Raw genomic sequence first — 26465 nt, forward strand, 5'->3', positions numbered from 1 at the left:
CTATTTCTCTTTTTTCTTAAGACTATGACAAAATCAGAGTATTATTTGAATGTGGAATTATTTTGATTCTTTGAATTTTGGGCTTTTAAGAAAATTGCCCTTAGTTAGATTATTCATAATTATTAATAAGGAAAATTCATGTTAGTTGACTAAGTTAGTTAAAACACATTAAACAATAAAAATTCATGTTACTTGTCTAAGTTAGTCTAACTAAGGGCTATTTTCTTAAAAGTCCTAAACTCCAAGAATCAAAATAATTCCAAATTCATAATTATAATACATGTACTCTGTTCAAAAGAGCATGATCTGACCATGAACTGTTTGTTTAAAATTTGTTTCATCCATTCCACTTAAAACTTTATTAAACTAAGCTCTTTAATGTCTATACAGTGTATATACAGTAGTTAAAATGGTTTTGTTACTATTATATTTTGATATTATCTTCTGTTATGTTATATTCAGCAGTACATGGCAAGAAATAGAGGGTGATAAGACACAGAGACAACTCAATCAGAGAAGCCATGAATGGAATGTTACTGTACTCTGTGAAGATCTTCATCTGCATGACTGTCAACATTCAAAAAGCCACAAAATTCAAAGATTTAAGCCAGTGCATTATCCAGAAGTTTTCAGAAACTACAGAAATGAATATGTGCATGTGTGTGAGAGATGGTACAAGCGGAATTATCTACTGGTGGACGGGTGGCCACAAGGATCAAGAAATCACTCAACCTACAACTCTATCCATATATGTGGTTTTAAGCTAGCTGATTCAAGTTCAAGGTAAGATTACATTGTAATGCAGTCAACTTTAGTGTATTGAATGTTGATATCTCAAATGTCATGTATAAACTAAAGTGAGTTTGAAGTCTCAACCACTGTTCCATCATAATTTTAAATCTCAGTGACTTGAATTCTTGAATACATGTATCTTCAAAATAATTGGTGTTCCATATATTGGGTTTGGTATAATGAGGTTTGACTGTATGTACCATTCTCTCAGAACTTGATCTTTTCCCTTAGAACCTTTATCCTGCCTTGCCTGACCAAGCTGCTCTTCAAAGAGAATGAGTTATTTTTATGATGGTCATAGTCATTGATCTTTAAATAAATTATTGAAATGTAGGGTTGAGCTTCATTTCATTTGCTCTCAAGCAACTCTAATTTTTGTAAGGGTGACTTCAAAAAGGGTGACTTCAAATTGATTACTTTAATGATGGCTCTCCCTTTTAAGAAATTCATATTAATAACTATTTTTGTTCCTTTTTCTTAAATTCATGATCAGTTTAGTTTATAATGTACCATAAATTCCCTAGTTTGCACACAATATTATTACATATAACATGGAAAATGAAAAATGGTAGCTATGCCACATATGGTCAAGAAAATTATAAAAATGGAAAAGAGAGAGAGAGAGAGAGAGAGAGAGAGAGAGAGAGAGAGAGAGAGAGAGAGAGAGAGAGAGAGAGAGCTTTTATCAAGATTAACCTTTGATTCAATTCTGCTACTTTTCATATAAAATGCTTCTCTCGTGTGACACACAATGTGTTAAAGTAAATATGTGTCAAAAAGGTATTTGTTTGATAAAACAAATCCTGCAAAATCCATTGTTTAAATTTGTAACACTTTGTATTAAGCATTCCAAAAAAATTCTTCAGATAAAAATCTTAACCTTTTGTATACCTGGTCTGGTTTTATATTCTAAATATAAGTAAGTTTACCTGTTCAATGAGTTCATTTCTTTGCAGAACTTGTACGAGTGCAGAATTTGTACAAGTTCTGTTTTATTTCCAATGCTGAATTTTTTCCAGCCCATACTTCTTAAGTATTGTCATTTTCTGTCCTTATTCATTTTCATTATAATTTTATCACTAATTATCGTGTGTATTTATTTTCTATAAAATAGAAAATCTATACCATTTGTAAAGTTAAATAATTAATAAAATATCTTGAAATGCAAGTGAAAGATAAATTTACTAAAGTGAATAAACTTTAAGGTAGTTTAACTTGTGAAAATCTTTCACAATCATTGAATAATCCCAAAGTGTGCAGGCAGCAGTTGATTTACCGGTCATTACAAGGTATTCTAATGAAAAGTGTGTGTAGTAGGTAACTTTATTACAGGTATAGCAATTTCACCTGCTGGTCTAGACAGGAAACAGAAATATCTCATAGGTATTTCACTTAGTGCACAGAGACAGTCATTTGACGTAATGTCTGAATTATGATGGACTTGCCCTAACACAGTGGACTTTTAATTCCTTTCTTCTTATTACTTTTCTTCATATATGAAATGAAACTTAAAAGCACTAAGAGAAGTTAAGTTCAGAAATATTTGTTTTGAGGTGTGTTGAAGAGTTGTTCTTATTAATGTCAATGGAATTGAGTTGCAAAATCTTCTGACATTATGATAAAGGATTGTTAAACGTGGAGAATTGGTCTGGGTAAAAAGTTATTTCAAATTTAAAGAAAAATAGCATAGTTTTGAGTATAGGTACATTATATTGAATTTGGGTAGAGGAAATGTATCTGGATTCCTGTGAAACAAAGACCAGGATAATGGCATAGAGTAATTTTAATTTAGAATTGTTTATTAATGATATAATAGATTTGACATCTTTTGATTATTGTGGGGCAATTTTCAATAAAATTAATTAAAAGGGAGTAGTGCATTTAGCAGGATAAATAAAATGGATATCATTAGGATTACTGCTTTACAATATAAACATATATACAAAGCTATTTAATCAATTCCCTAAAACTTCCATTGATATATACCTACTTCAGTATGTATCATGAGTACTTAAATGAGGTGACATATAAATATTCATTTTTCCCTCCACCTCTTCAAGAATTTTGTAATTCATACACAAGTGCATGTCACTTAAAAAAAAAATACAACAGATTAGGGTTTATTGAGACTGATATCAGGCCAAAGGACTATAAACTTGGTGTATGAAGTTTGTGTCTTTTCTAAAAAGATATAAAAAGTTATGTCCACAGTTTTATCAAATTGCCCCATAAAACCATAATAGCTCAAGTAGACTACATATTTATTCATAAGACAAGGTAGGCAAGGTCCAGTTGTAATCTGGTTTTTTTCTTGGCGAGGTTTTCCAGAAAATTGTTTGAAATCTCCCGGTACCTGATAAGGTTTTATAGATCCGATTGAGTGTTAATATTCCAGTTGAATGCAGGGTACTGATAGCAGGAACCATTCTAAACAAGAAAAAGGGGTACCAAATCTGTAGCTAGAGGGAACAGGTAAGCTCTGTGGCATTTTTATGTTACTGCCGATATTCGAGGGTGTGTCTCCAAGATATTTCTCTGTTTATGTTCGAACATGAAATGGCTGGATATCTGCAGGTGATTATTTACCTTTGTATGGGCCATTCCATGATTTGTTAGGGAGATTATTCGTGTGTATGTACATAACATCCCATTTACTGTTCTTAGGTAGTGGGAGCATTGTTTTATCTGCTGTTAATGTGAGGCAAGTGGAATATTGATATTTATTTTATGGTTCCTGTCTTTCCCTCTGTCTTGGAATTTTCATATGACATCATCAGGTAAATGATTTTTTATAATTTTCATCTTTATCATATTTTTAAAAAATATCTTTTTTTAATTCAAATATGAAATATCAAATCTCTAAGTTACCTCCCTTATTAAAGAAATATAAGTGTAATATTTTTTTTTTCTAAAAAAGTCAATTATTATACCAGACAACTTGTATCTCAAATCTGTGTTAGTGCTGGATTTGTGTGGCTGAATTATCAAGATTCATAAAATGGAACACTTTTAACTTTTGAAATAAGAGTTATAAATTTGTTATTGAGCAGTTAAGTTTGAAGTGAACTAAAATTTTGGTCACTCCCAAGGTTATAGCTGTAGCAAAAGGATCCACTGTGTACTTCTGTACCGATACAAATCCTTATGATGACCAACATAATTCTCTATGCTGACAGAAAGTAAATAAAATGTATTGACCTTAACACTTGAAGCACTACTTAAACCTTGGGGAAGAATATCAAAAGAATATTTAGCTATATTGTAAAGGGGCTTATAGTTCACGGTTTCAAGAAAAAATACTGGGGACCCCGAGGCCTTTTGTTTTACAGGTTCTTTTACAGGTGGACAACTTTATGACAGGACTTTATGACCATTTTCTCACGTTTCTTTATTTTGATAAATATCTAAAATGATGAATGTTAATGATAATATCGAAGACGGGCAATATGTTTTGTGGCAGTACTTATTATCAGTTCATGTATCACAACAAGTAGGAGAAAGCAATTCATCAATTACAGAATGCTAGATTTGAATAATTATTTATAACTGTGCTTCAATGAACACACCTATAAACCTGAGCTATTATCGTAAATATTTTTGAAAATTGAAAGTAATTGGGTGAAGTGAAGCTAACAAAAAATATAGAGAGAAGAAAAAACCAGATTGTTACATTTGGATTTTTTTCTGACCTAGCTGATTATACCAACATTTTAAGGTACAATACTTCAGGTTTCAAATATACTACCGCTAAATAAGAAAATGCTTTTAATATTTATGTAAAACAGATTTGCTGATTTCTGCCCATTCTTCTGAAGAAAAATTTTCTAAAGATCAAGTAAACAAAAGAGATTATAGTGGATTGTATACCTGTTTAAACTTTCAGGAGTGCCAAATTTTGATAAGTTCTATTTTTACTAAATATTGATCCACAAAGTGTAGGATGTATATAAATAGGCAAACTATTAATGGTGCTTTTTATTACAGAGTTATTGATTTGTAAATGTTCCCAACATTTTTTACGATGTGGGGTGTAAAATCTAGTCATGTGAATTATAAGGCTTTTTCTGATTATCAGTCCATAATTCTAACTACATGCATAAATGTATAAGTTTAGGCTTGATTCTGTGGAAGCAAGCACCTGCCAGGTACATGAAAATTTAATGAATCTTTAAGATGGACACACACCTGTCTTGTAATGTCCAGTTTGTGAAAATACGCCAGATTTTTGGCCATACCTGGCAAAATTATTTGTCGTAGTAATTGGGTTTAAACAACCTTTGGGTGAGAGGAAAATTGGATTCTTAATGAAAGTCTTTCAGCTGAAGACTTGAGTCAACAAAGAGCTGGGATATGTATTGAATGGAAGAGAATGTTACAATGTGATTATTCTCTCAAATTCCTGCCATGTAAACAAACTGTGTAAGATATTTTTATTCATTTAGACAGATTAATCGAACTGAAGACTATAAAATGTTTTTGTAGAAGTTTTAAAGTCAAGTCCTTATAAGATCTTATTTCGCATTACTATATACAGGTATATATTCATAATAGATTCAAGGTATACTGTTGAAAGGATCAGAAGAATATTGAACAAATTAATTTTTCTGAATTATCTAGTATACAATCAAATCCATTCAAGTTTTATATACGGTTAAAGAATTCCTTTCCATACATGATAAAAATAATTAGAAAATTATAAGTAATTCTGATATAATTTTGATAGATTACAAATTAGTTTTCTTACAAATTTATAGATGCTAGAGGCCATGTAGAATAAGAAAACAGTTAAATGAATTCTTATTTTTTTCCATACTAGTCATAACAATTCAGCAAAATTTTCTAGAAATGTGTAGGAGTTTTCTACAATTGATGAAGTTCCACTGAATATTAGGGCTATACTGGTATCCTATTGCTTATTGGGTGGCAAAAACAATTCCATCTTTACATGTTTTTGATCATGTAAAAAATGATCAGCGAAGATACCTGATACAGGAGAGAAATCAATAGCATTCTTTTACTGGAAATCTGTTACTATAGAAACATTTTTCTCATTCTCCACAGAATATTATTTTTTAAATGCATTGAAAACAACTGCTGTTGTAATTGGTACATATTACATTCCTAATTACATGCAGATTTTTTTTAAAGGGACCGCTGTCAATGTTGTATTATTTTTTACACAAAATGTTATTGGAGCCCAGCTGCCTCCTCTGTTTAAGCAGTGTTTTAGCGGAATAAAAGAGAGGGCTTCCTTTGGCTATTGATTTTGCATGAATTAAATCCATTAGACTATAGTCGCGTGTGTGCGGTTGTATACGTTGTGTAGGGAAGCTTGTTAAGAGAACAAATTGTCCAGGTGTGTTGTGAGAAAAATCACTCATATTGTAATGGAACAGTTTTAATTGACTAGAATTTGTTCCCCATGGTTCGGAAGAACTTCTCAACGATGGTGTATCCATTGTGAATCTTGTGATTGGCCTAATCAGTACACAGGTATGTGCATCAGATTCAGGTGTGTTCTGAGCCACAGAATTCAATATGAGGGCTCCTGAGATCTATAAAGGTTTGCACGGTAAGTCATTGTTATGGGGGTAGATACTGTTATCAGTTGACGTGTAGACACCCTGCCTAAGGCACCTCATCCAAGTCCAAACTGATTTGCAATTGAAATAAGGCAGGTCTTATACTGACCAGGCCATTGTAGCCAAATATTCACATTCCTTTGGTACAAGTTTTAAATGTAAAACAATTCTTTGTGTTAATAAAGTAGTGATGAGGAAATATTTTTCATAAAAGAGGTAAAAAAAAATTCATTCAATTCTTTTACAAGAATAAATATGTTGTCAGTAAGCAGCTTGTGAAAGGGTGTGTCCCTGCTGTCAGAGACTTGTGTCATCTATTGATCAATGAATTTTCTATTTTCATGTGTTTTTTTGCAGTTATTTTTTATGAATTGCTTATATATAACTGTATATGCTATGTACTATGAGCAATTGAATTAAGGTCTTTCCTCTCTGTTGTGAACCAATGTAAACCTGAAAATTTTCTCAATTTTTCACTTTAGAAAACTCTCTTTCTCTCTCTCTCTCTCTTGAAAACTCTCTCTCTCTCTCTCTGAGATTTTCTTCACCGATAATTGTCATAAAACACATGGCTGCCCAATAAGATTAGAGGTCCATAAATGTCATTGATAAACCAATATCATTATCATGATGACAGTCCTTTCTGGAATTGTGATTTGCTTTTGAAAATGACTGATGAAAGTGAACCATTTAAGCAGAAAAAGGGATAGAGATAGTAATCTGAACGGAATAAATCTTAATTGTTAGTTTCCTCCTAGGGTGTGGATTTGCTCCTGGTTTTGGACATGTTGTATTGGCTTTAAGTTTGAGAAGTACCAGTAATATGAGGTAGAATTTAAATTCAACGTGTTGTTGGCCAATTATAATGAGTCCATTTGAAGAAATGGAAATTTGCTCTGTTAATACTGTAATATTAGTAATTTACAACTGTATGATACCAATTTTTAAAAAATTAATATTTGCCCGAAGAGAACTTCTCAGTTGTGAAAACTGAACTAATTCACTTTTGATTACCGGCATGTTTTAAATTTGAGCAGTTTGTTGAGAATATAGCGGGAGAATACCGTACTCAGTATTATTCAACAATAAACCCATTGAATTTAATATAGAAATCATGCACAAAAGGGACTTGTTGAAGCAAAGAGAATTTTTTTTCTTTTACCTTGAATGAGGTGAGATATGGGGTCAGTCACAAATAACTGGGTGTTTAACAAGGTGTTTATATGGATGTTATTAATGCACAAGATGAGGTGTTAATTAGTCTGCGGAAAATTCTGGTGGAGGAGCCATGGAAAGTGATCCTGTGTTAAGCTCCCATTAATTACACAGAATGAGAATAACAGACTTTCATGATGATTGCTCATAGCATGTTATTGAATTAAACAGACATTTCCATGCTATCAGAAATATGATTCAAGATATTTCACGATAAACATATGGGTGCAAATCTTGTTAATTCATAATGCTTTTTTAATAAAGCTAACCCTTGTAAAAAAAAGTTTTTCTCCTCAAAAATTTCCCTTTCATATTGCTTTAATGCATGACATTATCTTGGAAGCAATGTTAGTTCTATCTGATCATTATCCTTTTTGATTTGTCTGGAGGTTATAATATTATTAAAGAGATCCATAATCACAATGAAACAGATCGGAAACAAAAAGCTTTTAACATGGACAAAGGTCAAGAAATTTCAAAGCCAATAGCTAAAAGGCATGCTTTGTAATACACAAACATGAAATCACACCTGGCACAAATATATTATTCATGATTTTCACAATATGGAATTTTCATTTTCATTTCCAGATGAACTACATTGCTGATTAAAATAGAAGAGCACCAGGCTTGGAGTAATGGAGTCAGCTTTATTTAAAATAATTTGGGTTATCTTTGGATTTCTCTGTTCAGGTAAAATTATTTTTTTAATAACTTTTAATTATCATAAATATTAAAATCAGTGAAACTTAGTTTATATGGCTCAGCGAAAAGCATTTAAAAAAAAACTATTGTATTTTTCTGGATAGCTCAAAAGATTTTCATCCATGCAAATGCACTCTCTTAAGAAGAAAGGGGTCAAGACTGAATTATCATTGATATTTTCTTATTTTAAAGAAGCATAATTGAAGAACTTAAGATGTTACTAGATCTGTTGAAAGAGAATGACAGCAACATGAATAAATAGGAATAAAATCTTTTAAAGTTTATTTGATATTTGCAAATGAAAGAGTTCCTTCTCAATACTTGCTATTGGTTATACCTAGTTGCTGTGTTAATTATTGGTGTAGTCCTTATGATACACTGTAAATACATTTGTACTGTAAATAAGTCTATACTTGGTACCGGTAAGTGAGGGTCATTTTATGAAAATGGTCCCATTATTATAAGGAATGAATGTACAGTGTAGTTTAGAAAAAAGGAGCAATATTGAACAACTGACAGTAGCATAGTGATATTTTATTTCCCATGGAAAACACAATTATAAATTGTTAATTGGATACAGCGAGGTATCAAGGCAATAAAACACCTCTGTGGTCCCCGAAGATCTGTCCTTAATACATGCATTTTATGGTACTTTAATAATCTTATGAGCAGGGAACTGTAGAAAAAAAACTAATGCCTTTGTGGGTGTCTTGGAAAATTTTCTTTAACTTTCCAAAGTTTTACAGCTGTAGAATAAAATCTTGCTAAATTAGTCACATAAAATGCTTGCATATGGTGTTATTGCCTGTGTGAGAACTGTGGACAGATTGTAGAAGTCACATATTGAATTGTCAGTGAAATTACCACTATATCCAAAAAGAAATCTAATCATTTTTACAAAGCAATCATGGCATAAAATGCCTTGATTAGAGGGTAAAAACTCTTCACTTATCGAAATAAAATTCTTACTGTCAAATGAATGATACAACATGTACCCGGTAATAAGTTTATGAAATTATTAAAAGAACAGCTACTTGTGCCCAATTATGTAAGCAGTAATTGCATGAAAATGTATATATCATTCAGTTAAAAAGTAAAGAAATGAAAGTTGATACCCAGATATGATTTAAATTTTTACAAAATCAAATGATTTGACCACACAAAATATGAAAGTGGCCTAAATTCAAAGTGTATATTATAAGGACATATCATTTATAATGTTGAACAAGAGTTTGGGTTTTTCCCAAAATATACAGTGTGTTGTTAAATAAGCCTGAATATGTTGCACACTAGACAGGAAAATCTATCAGGATCTCTTATAAATATGAATATTTAATGTAATTTTGAGAATTTTTATTCATCTGGGCAGTCTACCATTTGTCATGTGAAGGACCAGTAACTTCCTCATTGAAACAAATGATGATGTCAAATATTTACTTGGTCATAAAAGAAAACCTATTATAGCTTATATTAGGGTTCAGAGTTTTTAAAGTCTGGCATCAGTCTTGTTGAACAAACAAATGAGTTAAATAGCTGATTTTTTGTCAAACTGCCATTTTTGTTGGTATATACGTTTGTTTGGTGTGTTTTTTTGAAAAATCAGGGTTGAACCAATCAAGTACATGTATTATTATTTATTTATTACCTAGTTTTTATTCATTGTTTTAAAAACCACCCAACAGTGAAATATCAGCTGTGCTTCATTTTGTGTAGGTTTTCAAAGTTAAGATGCATATGTATCATATACAAGACCATTCTTTTTTCATTGTTGGTAAGAATACACTTGTTGATTTCAAAATTGATTTACTCTGATTCAAATAGACAGGAGAGGTTTTTAGAAATGAGTGAAATAATGTGCTCTGTTGAAAACCTGTTCCCAATCCATTTTACAGCCTAATTGGATTACCCATGGCTGAAAAATTTGTTTAGAGAGAAAAATAGTAGCCTAGAAGGCACAACCTTCCTTTTTGATCAGCGGGCCCGGACTGGAAATTTGGTCTCATATTGCAGTAAACGGCCAATTATTCCGATTCCATTCAATTCTGTTTTTCAGGCCTAAATGCAACCAATAATCCACCAAGCCTGCTAAATTTCAACAGATACATCTTTGTCAGGGAGGATTTTCCAATAAGTAAGGATTTTCTCAAGATTTCTAGATGTCATTTGTGTTTTCTATGGCAGAGGAAATTAGCTTGCCTTAATATATTGTCCTGGATATTGAGGAAGAAAATTGAGAGTGCACTAGTTTGCATTCACATAAACAGTACATTACCTTTTCATTGTTAACTTAAAATTTCAATAAACAACATGCTGATGAATTTTTCCCTCTTTTACATCAAATTTTATGACAATTTCCCCTATTGCTTTCTTCTTGTGTTTTTAAATTAGAAATAAAAGCAACAACAAAATAATTTGCAATATTCCTCTAAACAAGACTTTGATGAATTTAGGTTTGTGTCCAATAAAACTTCCATTTTTAATGCACAAAACAATTATTTAACAATTATTTTAAGTTTGGTAAAGAAATGATAGCACAGTCTAATTTGTCTCCTGTTTAGATGGTAGCCTGGGAATTCTGTCCGCTAGAGATCTTGATGGACCCATGGAAATCAAATTTACAATTAAAGATGAAGTAACAAGAAGTCTTGTGCGCTTGAGTGAGCATTTCGGAGAAAGCACAGTGAATAGATCAGTGGAGATCATTTTAAAGAAGCAGCTTGATAGGGACCATGTAAGTATATTGATTGACACAGAGCCTCATAGAGAAACTCCAAGATTTATTTCCCAAAGGATGATGTTCAATCCCTGCGGGATATCACGGGCTTCCAGTTTGATATGAATAGACATTGTAGTGGTAATAGACCCAAGACATGTTCACTTTCAGTAACACAGTGGTGAATGAGGACCATGTAATTAAGCATGACAGTAAACATGGACTCTGTTTACCCTCAGAACAATGCATACGATCATACATACACATATACTTCATTCTAGGTTAAGTTTTTTTTTTTATTTGATTGAATCACTTACCTGATGCATTGGTTCACATCTGAGCAGATTTTCTGCTTTTTTGGAGATGAAAAGAATGAAATGAAAGAGTACAAGCTCTATCAAAAGCCAAAAGCAGAGTACACACTCAAGTGGAATTAATTTATCACTATTTACAGTTCATGTACTTTGTAACCAATTTCACTTAGCTTAGAGGGCACTTAAAACATACAAAGTAAAATAAAACACAACAACTTTAATTCTGTTGGTCATGATATGATAACTGGGATGAAATTGTTTTATTTTTACTTTGAGATTGATTTGGTGTCAATACCGGTACATTAAATTTTAAGGAGGAAAGCTTTGGCCTTTGATACTGTTTTATGGTTAATTTGTTGATCAGACTTGCCAATACCTGTACATGAAATTGCTTGATGAATTTTCGCACAGTTGTGATGATAAACATCATTTTTCACCTCCTGTATTTTATTTCGTTGGGATTTTAGTATAATGGAAAATATATGTTTGCCTGTAACTTCGTTTTGCTGAAATACTTTGATTGTAATGGGAAAGAAATGTTTTACCACTGGATTCAAATTAACTGACTATGTGTACTCAATATTATATGCATATAGATTCAGTGTCCACAAAGATTATGGTAGGTGAACTGGTTAGTAACGTAACTCTATATAGAAGTCCTGTATAACCAGACTGGACAGAGCCCCCCTTCATTTTTACTCCTACAATTTATTCCAGCAACATATTCCAGTAAATCAGTAAACACGTCTCTTATCCAATTACTTCTATCCACAGTCTGATGAATATGTACTGTCTTTCAGGAGCCCTCCGACAGAAAGCTCTACTTCAATCTGGCTGACGGGGAAGGATCCAGTGCTAACAATGTGAGAATTAGATTTGTGACCGGCAAGTCACTTCATTTACAAGCCCATTACTAGTACAATATAGGGGCCCTGATCCATTTTGGCACCACTCACTTAGGGTCCCTTTTGGGAGTAGCAGATTTCTTCTGTGACATTACTTATGACTGAAGATCAATAATTTGCATCAAAAATTCTATCTGAATGAATTATTTAGGGTAGAATGGTACAGGGGAGTGTATATTACTGTAGTCTAAATAGCCATATAGAAACATTGTATTAATGGGGTAATCAATGTTTCACACAAAGCTATATGATTAACTGCTGTCACATGGATAGACATGTAACTTCCTATTACTGTGGTTTCATGGGTTCATCAATATTCGTGTGCACATCAATTTTTGTGGATTCAGTAAAATTCACAGAGTCAAGGAGATGGTAAATTCATGAGAAATGGTCCTATCAGTACAATATGTTATCAGATTTCGTACTTTCATGAACACTTGATATTTTGGATCGACTGAACTATGAAATCCACAGAAATTGATGTTCAACAAATATCGATGAAACTGTAGTTTATATTGACTCAGATAAGATGTAATATTGCCAGTAATTTAAAATTTAATTTAAAGTCCTTATTTTGATTATGGTTACCGGTACACTCTTGACACGAATTTTCTTGGAAGTGTGAATTGTTGATGTGAATTACATGTTTCATTATTCACAGTTGGCAGTCCAAGTCACACTGTTTATCAGTGATGTCAACGACGAAGTGCCAGAGTTTGTCAATCTCCGATACAAAGAATCCATATATGAGGTAATAGTGATAGATTGGGCACAGTGCATTACATCATCTCAATAATCTTCTATTTTACTCTCTGACTGGAATATTTCCAAGTTAAATGAGCACCAGTGGAAACTTGTTCATTTCTATGCATATATAATACATACAGGATGTAGCAAGTGTAATTTTTTACTTAAAAGAATGTTTGATATACATAAATGTCAACTGTAATGCCATTATGTCATAAATATTCAGTCATTTATTGGGTGCATAAACTGTTGAACATGTAATAAGTGGATTAAAAAACAGCTTAAGCTCCACTGATGGAATCATTTAACTTCCTGGGGGCCAGTTTCTTTAAGGATTGTCTTAGGGACATCCTTAAACATTGGAACTTATTTTAAGGATTTTAAATGATTTTCTATGAATATATAGTAATAAACAGTTCAACTAATGCTCTAGCTGGCAAATGTAATTTTGTTAATAAGGGGTACCCAAAACACTTTCAAATAATTATACCCTGGTACATATAAACCAACAAATTATCAAAATACAAATCTACAATGAACCTGCAATGTTGTTAGAAGAGAAGGCATTGGGCAAAAAACTTAACAAGCTGGCTCTCATATCAATGGTAATGTTAGGTCCATAGTTTCATATACCTTGTGAATGTGTTATTACAAGGAAGGGAGTAAATTTTTCATGAGTTTTGAGTCCATTGCGTGGGCTAGGTCTTGTTGCAATTGATTTTAAATCAAGGTAATAAACGTAAGATAATGTGGAAATGATGCATAGTTGATGAAAACCTATTAAATATTTATTGTTCAACATGATAATTTTCTATCAGATATTTATTTTTTGCAGTCTTTTTTGTTAAATTTTTTTAAGAGGGGATGGAGTTAGATTCATTAAAATGATAAGATTTTCCTAGAATGTTATTGTTTCATAGAATGCTATAGGAGGGTGTTACCTTTTTTGCTGTAAAATTCACTGACATGAATGATAATGAAAATTCCGTGGCATGTCTTAGCTGGCCCAAAGACCATAAACTGAGAAAAGACTTATAAATTATTGAGTGTCACAAGTATTTCAATTTTTTTTACATCAATTTTTAATGGTACAGCTGCACAGAATTTTATGAAACTTTGTAGGTATTTAGGACACAGTGTGTACATATGCATATTTACCAGGAAATTCCGATTCAAATATTTTTCTGGGAATTTCGGTCCTTTTGAACATAGAATTTTGGCCCTATTTTGAATATATTGACGAACAGTTTGTAAATTCAACTCCTCTTACACTGCAGACTGGAATTTCATGAAACTTTTGTAAATGTATTAAGGATGCAATGTGTAGATGTGCACATTATCAGGAATTTTGGATTCTATTACTTTTTTTTACTAATCCACAGCAGAAATGTCATAAAAGTATATAGATTTGTTAAAAAGTTGTATCAATTTTATAGTAATTTTTGATCTGAGGCTCTTCCCAGTTTACGGTCTTTGCGCTAGAGTATCTTTGAATATGTTGAATAATGATGTCTGTTTCATAGAATGCTACAGTGGGGACCACAGTGATTCGAGTGTCAGCCCAGGACCCAGACAATGGACTAGGGGGCACTGTGTCTTACTACATGGAGGTAAGGGTTTAAGGATATAGAAAAAAATATTTATCTAGCTTAAGGTCTGTAAAGAAATCTCCATGGTATTCATTAGTTCACTCTTGTAATTAATCAAGAAGGTATAATTATTTTGTCAAAGTAAGTGGACTGGTAATCAAAGTTGATTGACTGTTAGGATATCACTGATACCAGAAAATGACTACTTGTGGATAAAGTTGATTCCATCTCTTTTAAGTTAGATTGGATAGTGTATTATTATGTCTATTGATTAAACCATGTATTAAACATCTCCCTTTACTCTTCTTTCAGCCGGTAGCTCAGGTAATCATTCACTTTTACTATCACTTAACTATCTCATGATAGGTTCAGCATCCTGTATGAACTCATGAAAAAATGAATTGATGTAATCTATATAACCAGTTTATCATGAATTATTAATCATAAAGGCCTGCTGTCCTCTGCAGTGGATCTCTAAATAGAAAGATATCTGAGAAGATTAATCTTAATTAAACTTAATTTAGGAAGATATTAATAATCATGTGAAAATTTATACATTGCAGCTTTCATTCATGAAAAAAACCGATGGTATATGTTTTAAATTTCAGGCTGCAGATGAGCTTTATAAAAATGCTTTTCGTATAAACAGCGATACTGGTGATGTGATCATAAATTCTTCCCTAGATTTTGAAAGGCACAATTTTTATGAATTTGTCATCAAGGCAAAAGTAAGTAAAAAGTAGTGAAATGTGTTGATGCATGAAGTAATTAAAAGATCAATTATTAAAAGCTACGTCTTTTTAAATCCCCCAGTATGTCAAATTAATCTTGCATGTGTACTCATGCAGGTCATTCATTCTAAACTATATAGCTTTCACTGCACAAAATTTTTTGACTTTTTTTTAGGGGTCTTTAATTCTTAATTATCAGAATGATTCTAGCTTGATCTTTTATTGTAAAAAAAAAAAATGGTGTAATTATAAAGAAATATTCTAATTCAGACAGCAAAGAACAGGATTTAGGTAAATTAAGTTATATTGTCAATACCCATGCAGAACTGTTTTGATTTTGATAGGATGGATTTGGCAATGAGAGCATTAACAATGCTGACTTTGTGGTGACCGTCCTTGATGTTCAGGACACGCCCCCTGCCTTCTTTAATCTCCCTTACAGCGTGGTTGTTGGAGAGGACAAGGCTGTGGTTTGTTTGTTTGTTTGTTTGTTTGTTTACTCTTTAAGCCAAATGGCTTATATCAGATCATAGAACAATAATTATATTCACAATACAAATACAGAAAGTATATTATAAAGATAGTGCATCAGAACATAACAGAGTTATCTTAAAATGCACTTACCAGTATATATTTCAACGAAAATATCTTAAACTTAATGAGTGAATTTTTATATGTTTCTGCTCTCAGTATAAAATTCCTTTAATTAGTTGTGTATATGCTGGCAGCTGAAATGAATTAGTCTGCCCAGGCAGTAATCACACTTTTGTAGAAATATTTTGTTGATCTTCAGAGAAAATCAAGACTTATTTTTCAATTTGAAGGGAGAAAGGGTTCTCCAGGTGACAGCATTAGATGGAGACAGAGGAGTTCCAAATGGCATCAGATATACATTTGTTCAGGGTAATTTAGCTATATGATTTGTAAGCCCTAGCTACTCTGTAGCTTAATATCTTTTTCAACCTTGTTCAATTAAAGAGACAGTACAGCTGAAAACACATGTGTAAATATCTTCAGATTTACCTATTGTATCGGTAGGAAATAAAAAATAATGTTTATTGTAATAGTTGAAATACATGAAAATTCCTTTCACATATTTAATTAACGTAACTATGAGCTTCCGGAAATTCAAGGGCCGTACAAACCGGAATAATCTTATATCGTTTATTTGTACCACGTGGACTTTGATTGACAGTAATTGACACGTGCTGAAAACTACAAGATCTTCGTCCCACTACGGTCATCATGGAAAACGAGGTTTAAGCGATTCTCTAAATGAAACACATCCTTACTTACTCGATAATTTATAAATGGTTTACCAATTTAGGTTCATTTTAAAATGAATAGACATAAATATGTCAAATAACCCCTCAAGGGGCCTCATTTATAAAAATAGATTTAGGTTGTAGCAACTCCTATGATAAACACGAAAAATACATGCTTACAAAATAATAAATGTGGTTGTTTAAAAAACTTTGAACAATTATTACCTATGAGAAGTAGAAAAGACATATTTTTATCAACAAACCTGTCCAGGAGATTTTTCGCGAGCCCTGCATGTGTTTTGTTTACAGTAAATACGCATGCGTAATAGTATAGAAGGCTGAACCCCGAACACGTTGCGATGTATTTATGTGATAGGTTATATGTAATTATTAATTTTAATGAAATAATTAGATTTATTGCATGGAGAACTTTATAATTTTCTGAAAGTTAATACATTCATGAGTAATACAAAAAAACCGAACCCGATTGGAAAATTTTCTCAAGTTGGTTTTTCGATAAGATGCGCCATACTGTCTCTTTAAGTTTTTCTTAAGGCTGAAAAATTTGGTGATCAATTGTCACGATTTGGAAAATTGATACAAGAAAATAATTTTAAGGTTTTGTCTATTTACAGGTGGCTACCAGAATTTTAATGTGGATCCCAACACAGGATGGATCACCATTAAAACAGAACTGGACCGTGATGATGCCTCCATACAGGACAGTGGAGGGGTGTACGCCATGTATGTTAAGGTAAAGCAGATCATGCAGGCTTATTCCTTGAAGTACATGTATTATGATTTATTTTCAAAACGTTTGTATCCATATAATTAGATTTTTTTTTATGAAATGAAAAATTTAAATGGCGTACAGGTTATGTCATCATTTTCAAAATTGCTAATTTTATTTACTTAAATTATCATGATTATACTTAATTATTCAATCTTTAATCATGTACAGGGTGTAAATTTTTTTTTTCAGTCTTGGTGTCTTTCTGTCTTGAAAGTTTAACCCATTTTGTAACAGTTGAACTGAACAGTAGAGTTACTTGATCTATTTACTTGTGACATTATTGGACAATGTTTTTCTTATGATTACAGTACCATATTCTCTGTCTATTTACTATGTGTGTACGGTACATCGGTGTATTGTTTTATAAAGGCGGAGGAGGTGATGTCGGGTGTGAACTATGGGAACACCACTGCCACCACACTGGTCACCATCTCTGTGTCTGATGTCAACGACAACACGCCCACCTTCAACCACCTCAACTATACGGCCACCATTCAGGAAAACATGCAGAGTGGGGTCCCCGTCATCTTCACAGCCAACACCATCATGTCTGTCAACGATATTGATCAGGTGAGTCATCCATCTGGTGTAACTGCCACATATCAAATACTTGGATTCAAAGAGAGACAGGTGTTTTTAGGGAACTATGAAAAATAGATATATTTGATGAAAATATATAACTGTCAATAAAAGAGGATATGTATTGATGAGTAATGGAGTTGTTATACCCAATAAATGTAAATATAATAGTTTGAGGCAGCAGATGTGTTTAATGTTGTTGTTTTTTTTAAAATATACTTGAAACTAAAAATATTAATTTGCACTTGACAGATAATTGAAGTTTGATATATTTCATATGTGCTTAAGATATTTCCTCGGAATTGTTGGTTAGTAGGGTAAAGATCTTACCTTTTAATGAATTTTTCATAGAACAATTAATCTTGAAAATATTTTAAGCTATTAAATAAATCATGTAAATGTTGCATTTTTATATTACAGGGACTCAATAGTTACTTTGAAATTGTGCTTGAGAAGGATGGACAGCCATACTATGATTTTGCACCTCTACCAAAGGAGGTTTTCTCAGAGTCTTCCATTCTTATCCGTGTGAACAATTCAGTGGATCTGGACTATGAGAAGTCAAAGACAGCTACCTTTGATGTAAGCTACATTAAATTTAGTTTACCTTATATATCACTTTGTTTTGAATCATACCTGTAAGCATGGAAATATACGCAAATATCAAAATGTATAAAGTGTTCCTTTATTAACCACCAGCCAAACAATTTGAAAAAGGGGAACTGTACAGCACTATGAAAAAAAAAATTATACATGTAATTCAAAAATGCTTGTAACTCCTATCCATCTGCTTTGCTACTTGATAATCCCAAAATTGACATCAATTTTAACATTTACAATTCTTATAGACAATATTATTTCGGAGTAAATTGCGATTATTTTCTATGCCTGTTATTTGATCAGGTAATTGCTAGAGAGCTAAGAACCAATCCAAAGAGAAGTAGTTCAGTCAAAATGACGGTCCACATCCTTGATGTCAATGACAACCAGCCTCAGTTTGAAAACACCTCCTACTCGGCCCAGATTGCCGAGAACTCTCCCACCGGGACCACGTTTACACGACTACAGGTCAGGCACCTAGAATTTATGAAAACAACTTGATTATTTACATGTAAAAATATTGTTGAGATATCAGTATGGTGTTCTTTTTTGACTCAGTTGATGTAAGTAATCTTGTGCTTTGTAGGCAACAGACCTGGACTCTGGAGTGTTTGGAAAAATCACATATTCAGTTAGGGGAGGAAATGGAAGGTATACTTTAATTAAAATATGTAGCATTTAATTAAAAAAACATGAATATTTGATGAGGTATTTGATTTTTGATGCATTTAATTTACTAATAATCTTTTAAATAGAATGAATTTTAGTATGGTATGTTGCAAAACTGATGGGTGTTGAACTATTTTCTTAGGAAACCATTGACTCGCATGCAATTCCTTATATTTCAGATTTGGTATCAATGATTCAACTGGAGATATATATAACACAGAGGCCTTAGACAGGGAAAAGATAAGTGAATATTACATCACAGTGGAGGCAAAAGATGGGGGTGGATTCAGGACAACAGTGGAACTGAATGTCAAGGTGACAGACACGAACGACAACAAGCCGCTCTTTACCAGAGAGGCTTACTTTGCTTCCCTGAAGGAGGGGGCTACCTCATTCGTGAGAGAACTCAAGCTAGAGGTGAGCATTATTATACATTGTTGGATTAACTTATCTTGTTTATAATGTTAAAATAAGAAGTATTTTTTTATTGTCATGCACAGTTTGATTATTAAGAAAATTGTATTTGAAAAGGAAATGACTTTCTGCTTTCTCTTTTGGAATGAAGGCAACAGATCTAGATGAAGGAATGAACAGCCAAGTCCTGTATTCCATATCCAACATCCAGCCTCCCGTGACAAACACCTTTACTATAGACGATGCTACAGGTGTGGTGAGACTGTCCAGGCCTGTGGACTATGAGCAGCTGACCAGCAGTGGTCAGATAATGCTGGGGGTCCAGGTCTGTGACAGAGGACTGCCATCTCTCTGCTCAGTCATCAACGCGACAGTAGAAGTGGAGGTAAACAAGTGTACTCACTTGTACAGTCAGATGCAACCTAAAATTACCATCAAATAATCAACAACAAAAACTTTCATTATGTGCCTTCAGTATCAGTTTGGTTGAAAATATTTAAGACATTTTATTTCTTTGTCAGAACAATGTTAAAAAAAATTGACATCAATGTTTTGGGAATAAATGCTCATTGTGAACTTTTTTTGCAGGATGAAAATGACAACAAACCAGTATTCAATCAAACCACATACCAGGTTAATATATATGAAAATGCGTCAATTGGATCTCTGGCAGTTAAAGTCGATGCTTATGACTTAGATGGAACTGCCCCCAATAATGAGTTTGTTTTCCGCATAGAAAGCACAACTCAGGAGAAATTCAGGGTCAACTTCAGAACTGGAGAGGTCCTTGTGGAATCAGAACTGGATCATGAACAGAGCTCTTTTTATTCTCTGAACATTTCAGCCACTGATCGTGGTTCTGTCTCATTGGAGGGGTACTGCATTGTCAATATAAACGTGTTGGATGTGAATGATGAGATACCTTACTTTGACCCACGGTCACAGTCTGTAGCTATCCTGGAGAACAAGCCTGTTGGATCACAGGTCGTGACCCTGACAGCAGTGGACACAGACAGTAATCCACGCCTCAGGTACCAGATTTTACAAGACTCAATTCGTGCCACTGATGAAGAGGGCAGAGATGTGAATGTTACTGCAAATAATATTCAGGTAAGTCCTAGGAATTGTAGGCTTAGGTAATCTTCAGGATTGCCAGGCATCATGAATTTAAGTACCGGTACCGGTAATTCCACAGCACGATACTGGTATCTTGGATCTTTTTACCTCTATAGGGATAATCAGCAGATTACATAGAATTGTACTACAGATATAACTCAGTTTTTGTAACCATATAACAGGTGTTTCTGGCAATAGCAAAAGAAAAGTTATTTGATTTTTATTTATTTATTTTTTTTTTGGGGGGGGGGGGGGGGGGGGAGTCCCTCTCAAAAACAAATTGCCAACGTCAATATATAGTGTACATGATCTAAAACTTTAAGTACTGTGCAATTTCAGCTTATCTGAAATGAGTTCTAAAGCTGGAAAAATATTTTCTCTTACAGAATTATTTTGACATCAATGAGACAACCGGCATTTTGTTTGTAAAATCAGTATTAGACAGAGAAACAGCTGAAAAGATAGAACTCAAAGTCCTAGTGAAAGACCTCAATGGATGGCAGCCATCAGCTGATCAACAAACTGCCACTGGTAACAAATAAGTTAATTAAATGTAGATAAGACTGCCTTATATAATAATGAATGGCTCAACAGTAAAAAAAAATCTGTATTTCCAAATGTTTGAAAAAGTCACTGAAAGAATATGTAAATGGAGAGATAACAATTGTACACATTTCATTACCTTGGTACTTTTTTTGAACGTCCTTTTTCTGTTTGGTTTTTGTAGCTACCCTGACTCTGACTTTACTGGACGTCAATGATGAGCCTCCTGAGTTCCTCCCTGGTCCACAATATCATGTCAATGTCTCCGAGGGTCGAGAGGTCAATGACTTAGTTATCACTGTGTCAGCAGTGGATAAGGACAAGAAGCAAACTGTGTTCTATAGAATAGGACAGGATGATATCAATTCCTTCCAGATCATGGATTCCAGAGTCGGTCAGTTCATTTTATTTTAGAAGAATTTTTTAGTTTTAATACAGATGTTAATATACATTCTTTCGTGATTAATTAGTCCAAATTTGATTTAGGAAACAAGAAACTAAATATTGAATCTTTTGAACCAAAATAGTTTATAAATGGAAGTCAAAAGAAACATTGCTTAAATTAGATATGTAATCCTTGTTATAGATTACATTTATTGAATGTACTGCTACCCAGTCTCTTTACTAACAGATGATGAATTTTGTTCTATATATATGAATTCAGGCACTGTCACTTTAAAAAAGCAACTGGACTATGAGAACAACCATGAAGTGAGCTTCACGGTGATAGCGACGGACTCTGCCAGCCCTCCTTCCTCTGTCCTCACATCCACAGCCACTGTGTCAGTGTCCCTGATCGACATCAATGACAACACGCCACAGTTCCTGCCCCACCCCACACAGTACTCCGTGGAGGAGAACGCTCCCAACGGGACATTTGTAGGGAACATTACTGCCACAGACAGGGACAGTGGCAGGTTTGGAGAGATTACCTACTCCCTGCAGGTCACAAACGATGACCAGAGTCTCACCATTGACTCCAAAACAGTATGTTCTCTTTTATTTTGTCCAAAACACCCTGTCAATCTCAATTCGATCTACTTAACAATGATTTTTTTGGTGATAATACTTGATTAAGTATTCCTTAATTGGAATAGCAAGTCGGTTTCTTCAGTTTGGAAAATTTAAGAGTTGGATTACCTATTTTCCAATCATTTTTCAGGGCATTATCTCAGTCCTCAAGCCCCTTGACAGAGAAATGAGGGAAGAGTACATATTGTATGTGACCGCCACTGACAATATCGATGCTAACCCCAACCAACAACGCTCAGAGAGAACAGGGGCCATATTTGTTAAAGTGACAGACGTCAACGACAACCATCCCATCATCACCAATATTGGAACCACCCCGAAATCTGTTGTAGAGAATTCACAGAATAATACTATTGTAGATACCATTTTGGCCAATGATGCAGACATCGGGGCCAATGCTGAGGTAGAATTTTCTCTAGTGTCAGGTGACACTAACGCCAGTGACAGCTGGTTCTATATAACCACACAGTACAACAGTGACATTAAGAACAATGAAGGAGTCATTCGCACTAGAGGGTCCCTGCTAGGACATGTGGGGATGTACTACGTCACAGTCAAAGTTCAGGACAAGGGAACACCCACTCGGCTCTCCTCCAACATGACTCTTCTGATAGAGATCATTGAGTCCAATGAAAATCTGAACCAGCCCCAATTTGTTGTTCCCAAAGGTCCTACTGCTACACTTCAAATCAAAGAGGTAATTTGTCTCAATGTTGTATTGAAGTTCTACAACTTAGTATGAAGATTTTATATACCGCTTAATAAGAATTTGCATTTACAAATAATATCACTCTATACATGAAACATTCATTTGATGAATTTTTTCAGCAACAACCTGTGGGTACTACAGTAATACAGGTGAGTGCTACCGATGCTGACCACGGTAAGAATGCAGAGGTCCACTACTACCTGGCCCCGGAGAAGGACTACACCAAGTTCCAGATCCACAAGGACACCGGCCTACTGACCACCAGGGCCGTCTTGGACAGGGAGCAACAGGCTCAGTTTGAGGTCAGTAGGAGAAGTCTCTTTATTCTGATATCAGTCTCACTTACCTGCTATATTTTTAAATGCTTAAAAAAATATTATGATGTTATTATGATAAAATAAAGAGTCTGTATAATGGTAAACTGTTTTGAGATTGTGCAGTTCCAATTTAGTTATTTTCAGGTAGAATTGTAGTAAACCAAGACTACATATTGGAAGATGATGCTGAGAGTTTCACTGATCAGATGTATTGTCTTATATCATGTTTTCTCCGTTTTGTTCTGTAGATCCGAGTAATTGCCAATGACAGTGGCATCATCAGTGTTTTGGATAACTCGATCACCATATTTGTTCAGCTGTTGGACATTGATGACCAGGAGCCTGAATTTCCTCGACGACCAGACATGGAGCCGTACATCCTTGGTCCTGTGCCAGAGGAACACTCCATGGAGTACTGTGGCACAGTGGATGTAGCCATAGACAGAGACAGTCACGTCAACAACAGTCTCATCTTCTATTACATCATAGGTAAGAGGGTCAAAATGGGTAGATCATGGTCCTTTGCATTGGTACATGTATAACAATTTTTAGGGGGTTTAATTTCAAGTTTTGTGTTTTAATTTGTAATCATATATAAACAAATTTTATATGAAATTCTATCTTGCAGGTGGAGATATGGTCGACCATTTTTACCTCAATCAGACAGGAGAATTGTACTTGATCAAAGCAGTCGATAGAGATGGAGATGTAACTGGAACACCCATTAATTTCATAAATCTGGTGATATGGGCCACCCCTCTAGGATACCTCACTTTTGACAAATACTCTATAGTCCCAGGGACTCAAAGAATGGTCTCTCAAAAAATAGAAATGCGACCTCCAGATGATTATGATTCCAGCAACACGACCTTGTTGTGGGCTCAGGTCACCATCAAAGATATTAATGATCACCCGCCAAAGTTCAGGAACCAGAATCTCAGTGTGGGCATCACCAGGAAAACTCAGTTTCAGGAGACCATATTCACTCTCAGTGTATATATCATTCTCATACATTTTAGGGGAAAATGTTGATATTTGTTTGAGATTGATGTTTTCAAATTTGATATACATGTAATTAAAGGAGTTATCTACTTAATTGGGTCTAACCCAGTTGGATGTTGCTGCTCCATCGAGTAATATAGCTTATGGGCCTCTTGTCATCATATCTTGGTGATCCTTTTATAGTTTGAAATTTCAGAACTATAGTCAAATTCCAAATACTATTAACCACCTTTCACACTCCCTTACTCTGGATTTTCAGAATGAAGTGACTGACTTGGACTCTGGGAACAATTCTGTGCACACATTCCACTTGATGTCCTTGGGGATTTACCCAGAAACCCTCAGGAACAAGTTACCTAGTGCCCCCCTCAGTCTGTCCAGTGATGGAATCATCAGGACCAACACCATATTCCAGTCAGACATGTCTGGATACATCCTGATGGATGTCAGTGCTCAGGACATTGACGGCAAAATGGCTAATGCCTCTCTAAGGGTAAGGTTGATTTCTGTTATAAATGTAGAGGGCTTTATAAATGTAATTGCTTTGTTGTAGAAAAAGAAGTGAATGGCATAAATTTGTTTCATGATAAACCATACATGGTCAAAATGTGGTACATCAGCAGTCAAACCACCGGTATATATGTGTTGCTAAAATGTGAAGTACAAATTTTTTTTATGAATTTGATGTACTTTTGTTTTATAGGAATCACTAACTTCTTGTGTGCTTAATCTACAGAACAAAGACAATTTGTTACAATATGTGCATACATGTAATTGCTTACCACCAAGTCTCTTTACTTTTTAGATATCTCTGATCAATGATGACCAAAGAGTTAAAATAATCTTCAGAATGACTCCAATGCAAGTCAGAAATTTCTCAGAGACTTTCAGAAGGTAAGATTTCCTTGTGTTTTCTAATCCTTATACGTAAGTAGTTCAAACAATGTTGAAATGATTATGAATGTTTACCGGTACATGTGTAAATGTTTGGTATATATATATATTTTTTTTTCCAGTAAACTGGAAAAAATCACAGGGTACCATATAGTTGTAGACAAAATCCAAACTCACGAAAATGGCCAGGGAAAACCTGAGGCAGATAAGTAAGTGTTGAATTAATATTAAACTTTTAAAGAGTAAATAAAATTGATCCATCAGAACAAAAAATGACATTTTTACAGGGCATGCTCTGATGTCATATATACATATCAATCTGTCAAGAGACAAATTTATGCTACCTGGGGCCTTCACAAAAGATACCAACTGTTCTGTAAGAATGTATATCTCTGTGTTTTTAGGACTGATATGTTTATCCATGGAGAGGTCATTAAGCCATTTAGAATTGTTTCTGCCGCTGAGCTACTAAGGTAGGCCTAATATTAAGTATAAAGCTCTAGATGTTTTTTTAATGAATGATTAATCAAAGGAACATCAAAGTATATTATATGTGTACTAATAGCTGATGTCCTTTCCTCTCTTTAGTAAAATAGATGATGAAGCTGCAGCCCTTGTGCCCATTTTGAATGAGTACAATATACTACAGATTGTGGTATGTTTTATTGCATTTGTTTCATTCTCAATACTTAATCCATCATCATTAGCTGTGGTCTACTACATATAAAAACAGATTTGTTGTCAAAAGACAATTGCAGAGTCATACATGTACATGTATCAATTATTAAGCAATAAATGCAAGTAGGTATCTATAAAATGCTGTATTCAGGTTCAATTTAATATTTTTGCCCCATGTTGTTTTGGGGTTGTTTTTTTTTTTGCCCTTTTACACTTGCAAATGGTTTCACCCTTTCTTGAATATACCCAGACATAATTATGTGATATATACCGGTACTTAGTCTTATTAACACAGCAATTTAAAAATAAAATTTATTTTGCCCAGTCTTAAATTCGCCCACTTATAACAAGGCCGAAAGGGGGGAAATAAAACTGGGGTGAATAGTAGTGACACTCTGATTCATGTATGTATTATGTCTATCAATACAGTCTGCAGTTCAACAAACAGAGGAAGAAGACTCCAACCGACTGCTCATAATGGGCCTGATTCTACTGGCCATTGTTCTAGGCATTCCATGTATTGTTATGGCCATCGTCATATTCCTTATTACAAAATCGTAAGTT

The 26465-nt window shown here is 33.8% G+C and overlaps 1 protein-coding gene across 6 annotated transcripts in view; it reads left to right on the top strand.

The window, feature by feature from the left end:
* Positions 1 to 712: 712 nt before the first annotated feature.
* The window catches only part of LOC128164850 (cadherin-23-like), a 31635-nt gene continuing 5882 nt past the window's right edge, over positions 713 to 26465 (top strand). The window contains exons 1-33 of one of the 6 annotated variants that reach the window (XM_052828876.1): positions 3014 to 3264; positions 3457 to 3569; positions 8178 to 8279; positions 10345 to 10422; positions 10850 to 11022; positions 12119 to 12181; positions 12885 to 12974; positions 14494 to 14580; positions 14872 to 14883; positions 15168 to 15287; positions 15635 to 15760; positions 16115 to 16193; positions 17191 to 17309; positions 17718 to 17918; positions 18348 to 18509; positions 18831 to 18995; positions 19114 to 19178; positions 19376 to 19613; positions 19762 to 19995; positions 20199 to 20720; positions 21113 to 21257; positions 21454 to 21663; positions 21934 to 22256; positions 22432 to 22998; positions 23130 to 23312; positions 23576 to 23816; positions 23956 to 24320; positions 24589 to 24822; positions 25135 to 25223; positions 25346 to 25432; positions 25628 to 25696; positions 25812 to 25878; positions 26331 to 26458. In XM_052828876.1, the coding sequence (XP_052684836.1) occupies positions 8225 to 8279; positions 10345 to 10422; positions 10850 to 11022; positions 12119 to 12181; positions 12885 to 12974; positions 14494 to 14580; positions 14872 to 14883; positions 15168 to 15287; positions 15635 to 15760; positions 16115 to 16193; positions 17191 to 17309; positions 17718 to 17918; positions 18348 to 18509; positions 18831 to 18995; positions 19114 to 19178; positions 19376 to 19613; positions 19762 to 19995; positions 20199 to 20720; positions 21113 to 21257; positions 21454 to 21663; positions 21934 to 22256; positions 22432 to 22998; positions 23130 to 23312; positions 23576 to 23816; positions 23956 to 24320; positions 24589 to 24822; positions 25135 to 25223; positions 25346 to 25432; positions 25628 to 25696; positions 25812 to 25878; positions 26331 to 26458 (5297 nt within the window). In that variant the 5' untranslated portion in view covers positions 3014 to 3264; positions 3457 to 3569; positions 8178 to 8224. Of the gene's footprint in view, positions 784 to 3013; positions 3265 to 3456; positions 3570 to 5592; positions 6365 to 8177; positions 8280 to 10344; positions 10423 to 10849; positions 11023 to 12118; positions 12182 to 12884; positions 12975 to 14493; positions 14581 to 14871; positions 14884 to 15167; positions 15288 to 15634; positions 15761 to 16114; positions 16194 to 17190; positions 17310 to 17717; positions 17919 to 18347; positions 18510 to 18830; positions 18996 to 19113; positions 19179 to 19375; positions 19614 to 19761; positions 19996 to 20198; positions 20721 to 21112; positions 21258 to 21453; positions 21664 to 21933; positions 22257 to 22431; positions 22999 to 23129; positions 23313 to 23575; positions 23817 to 23955; positions 24321 to 24588; positions 24823 to 25134; positions 25224 to 25345; positions 25433 to 25627; positions 25697 to 25811; positions 25879 to 26330; positions 26459 to 26465 lie in introns of those variants that run through there. The other 5 variants (XM_052828878.1, XM_052828877.1, XR_008240998.1 and 2 more) reach the window with 5 other exon arrangements.

Source organism: Crassostrea angulata, chromosome 10 (genome assembly GCF_025612915.1).
Source record: "Crassostrea angulata isolate pt1a10 chromosome 10, ASM2561291v2, whole genome shotgun sequence".
Classification (NCBI taxonomy): domain Eukaryota; kingdom Metazoa; phylum Mollusca; class Bivalvia; order Ostreida; family Ostreidae; genus Magallana; species Magallana angulata.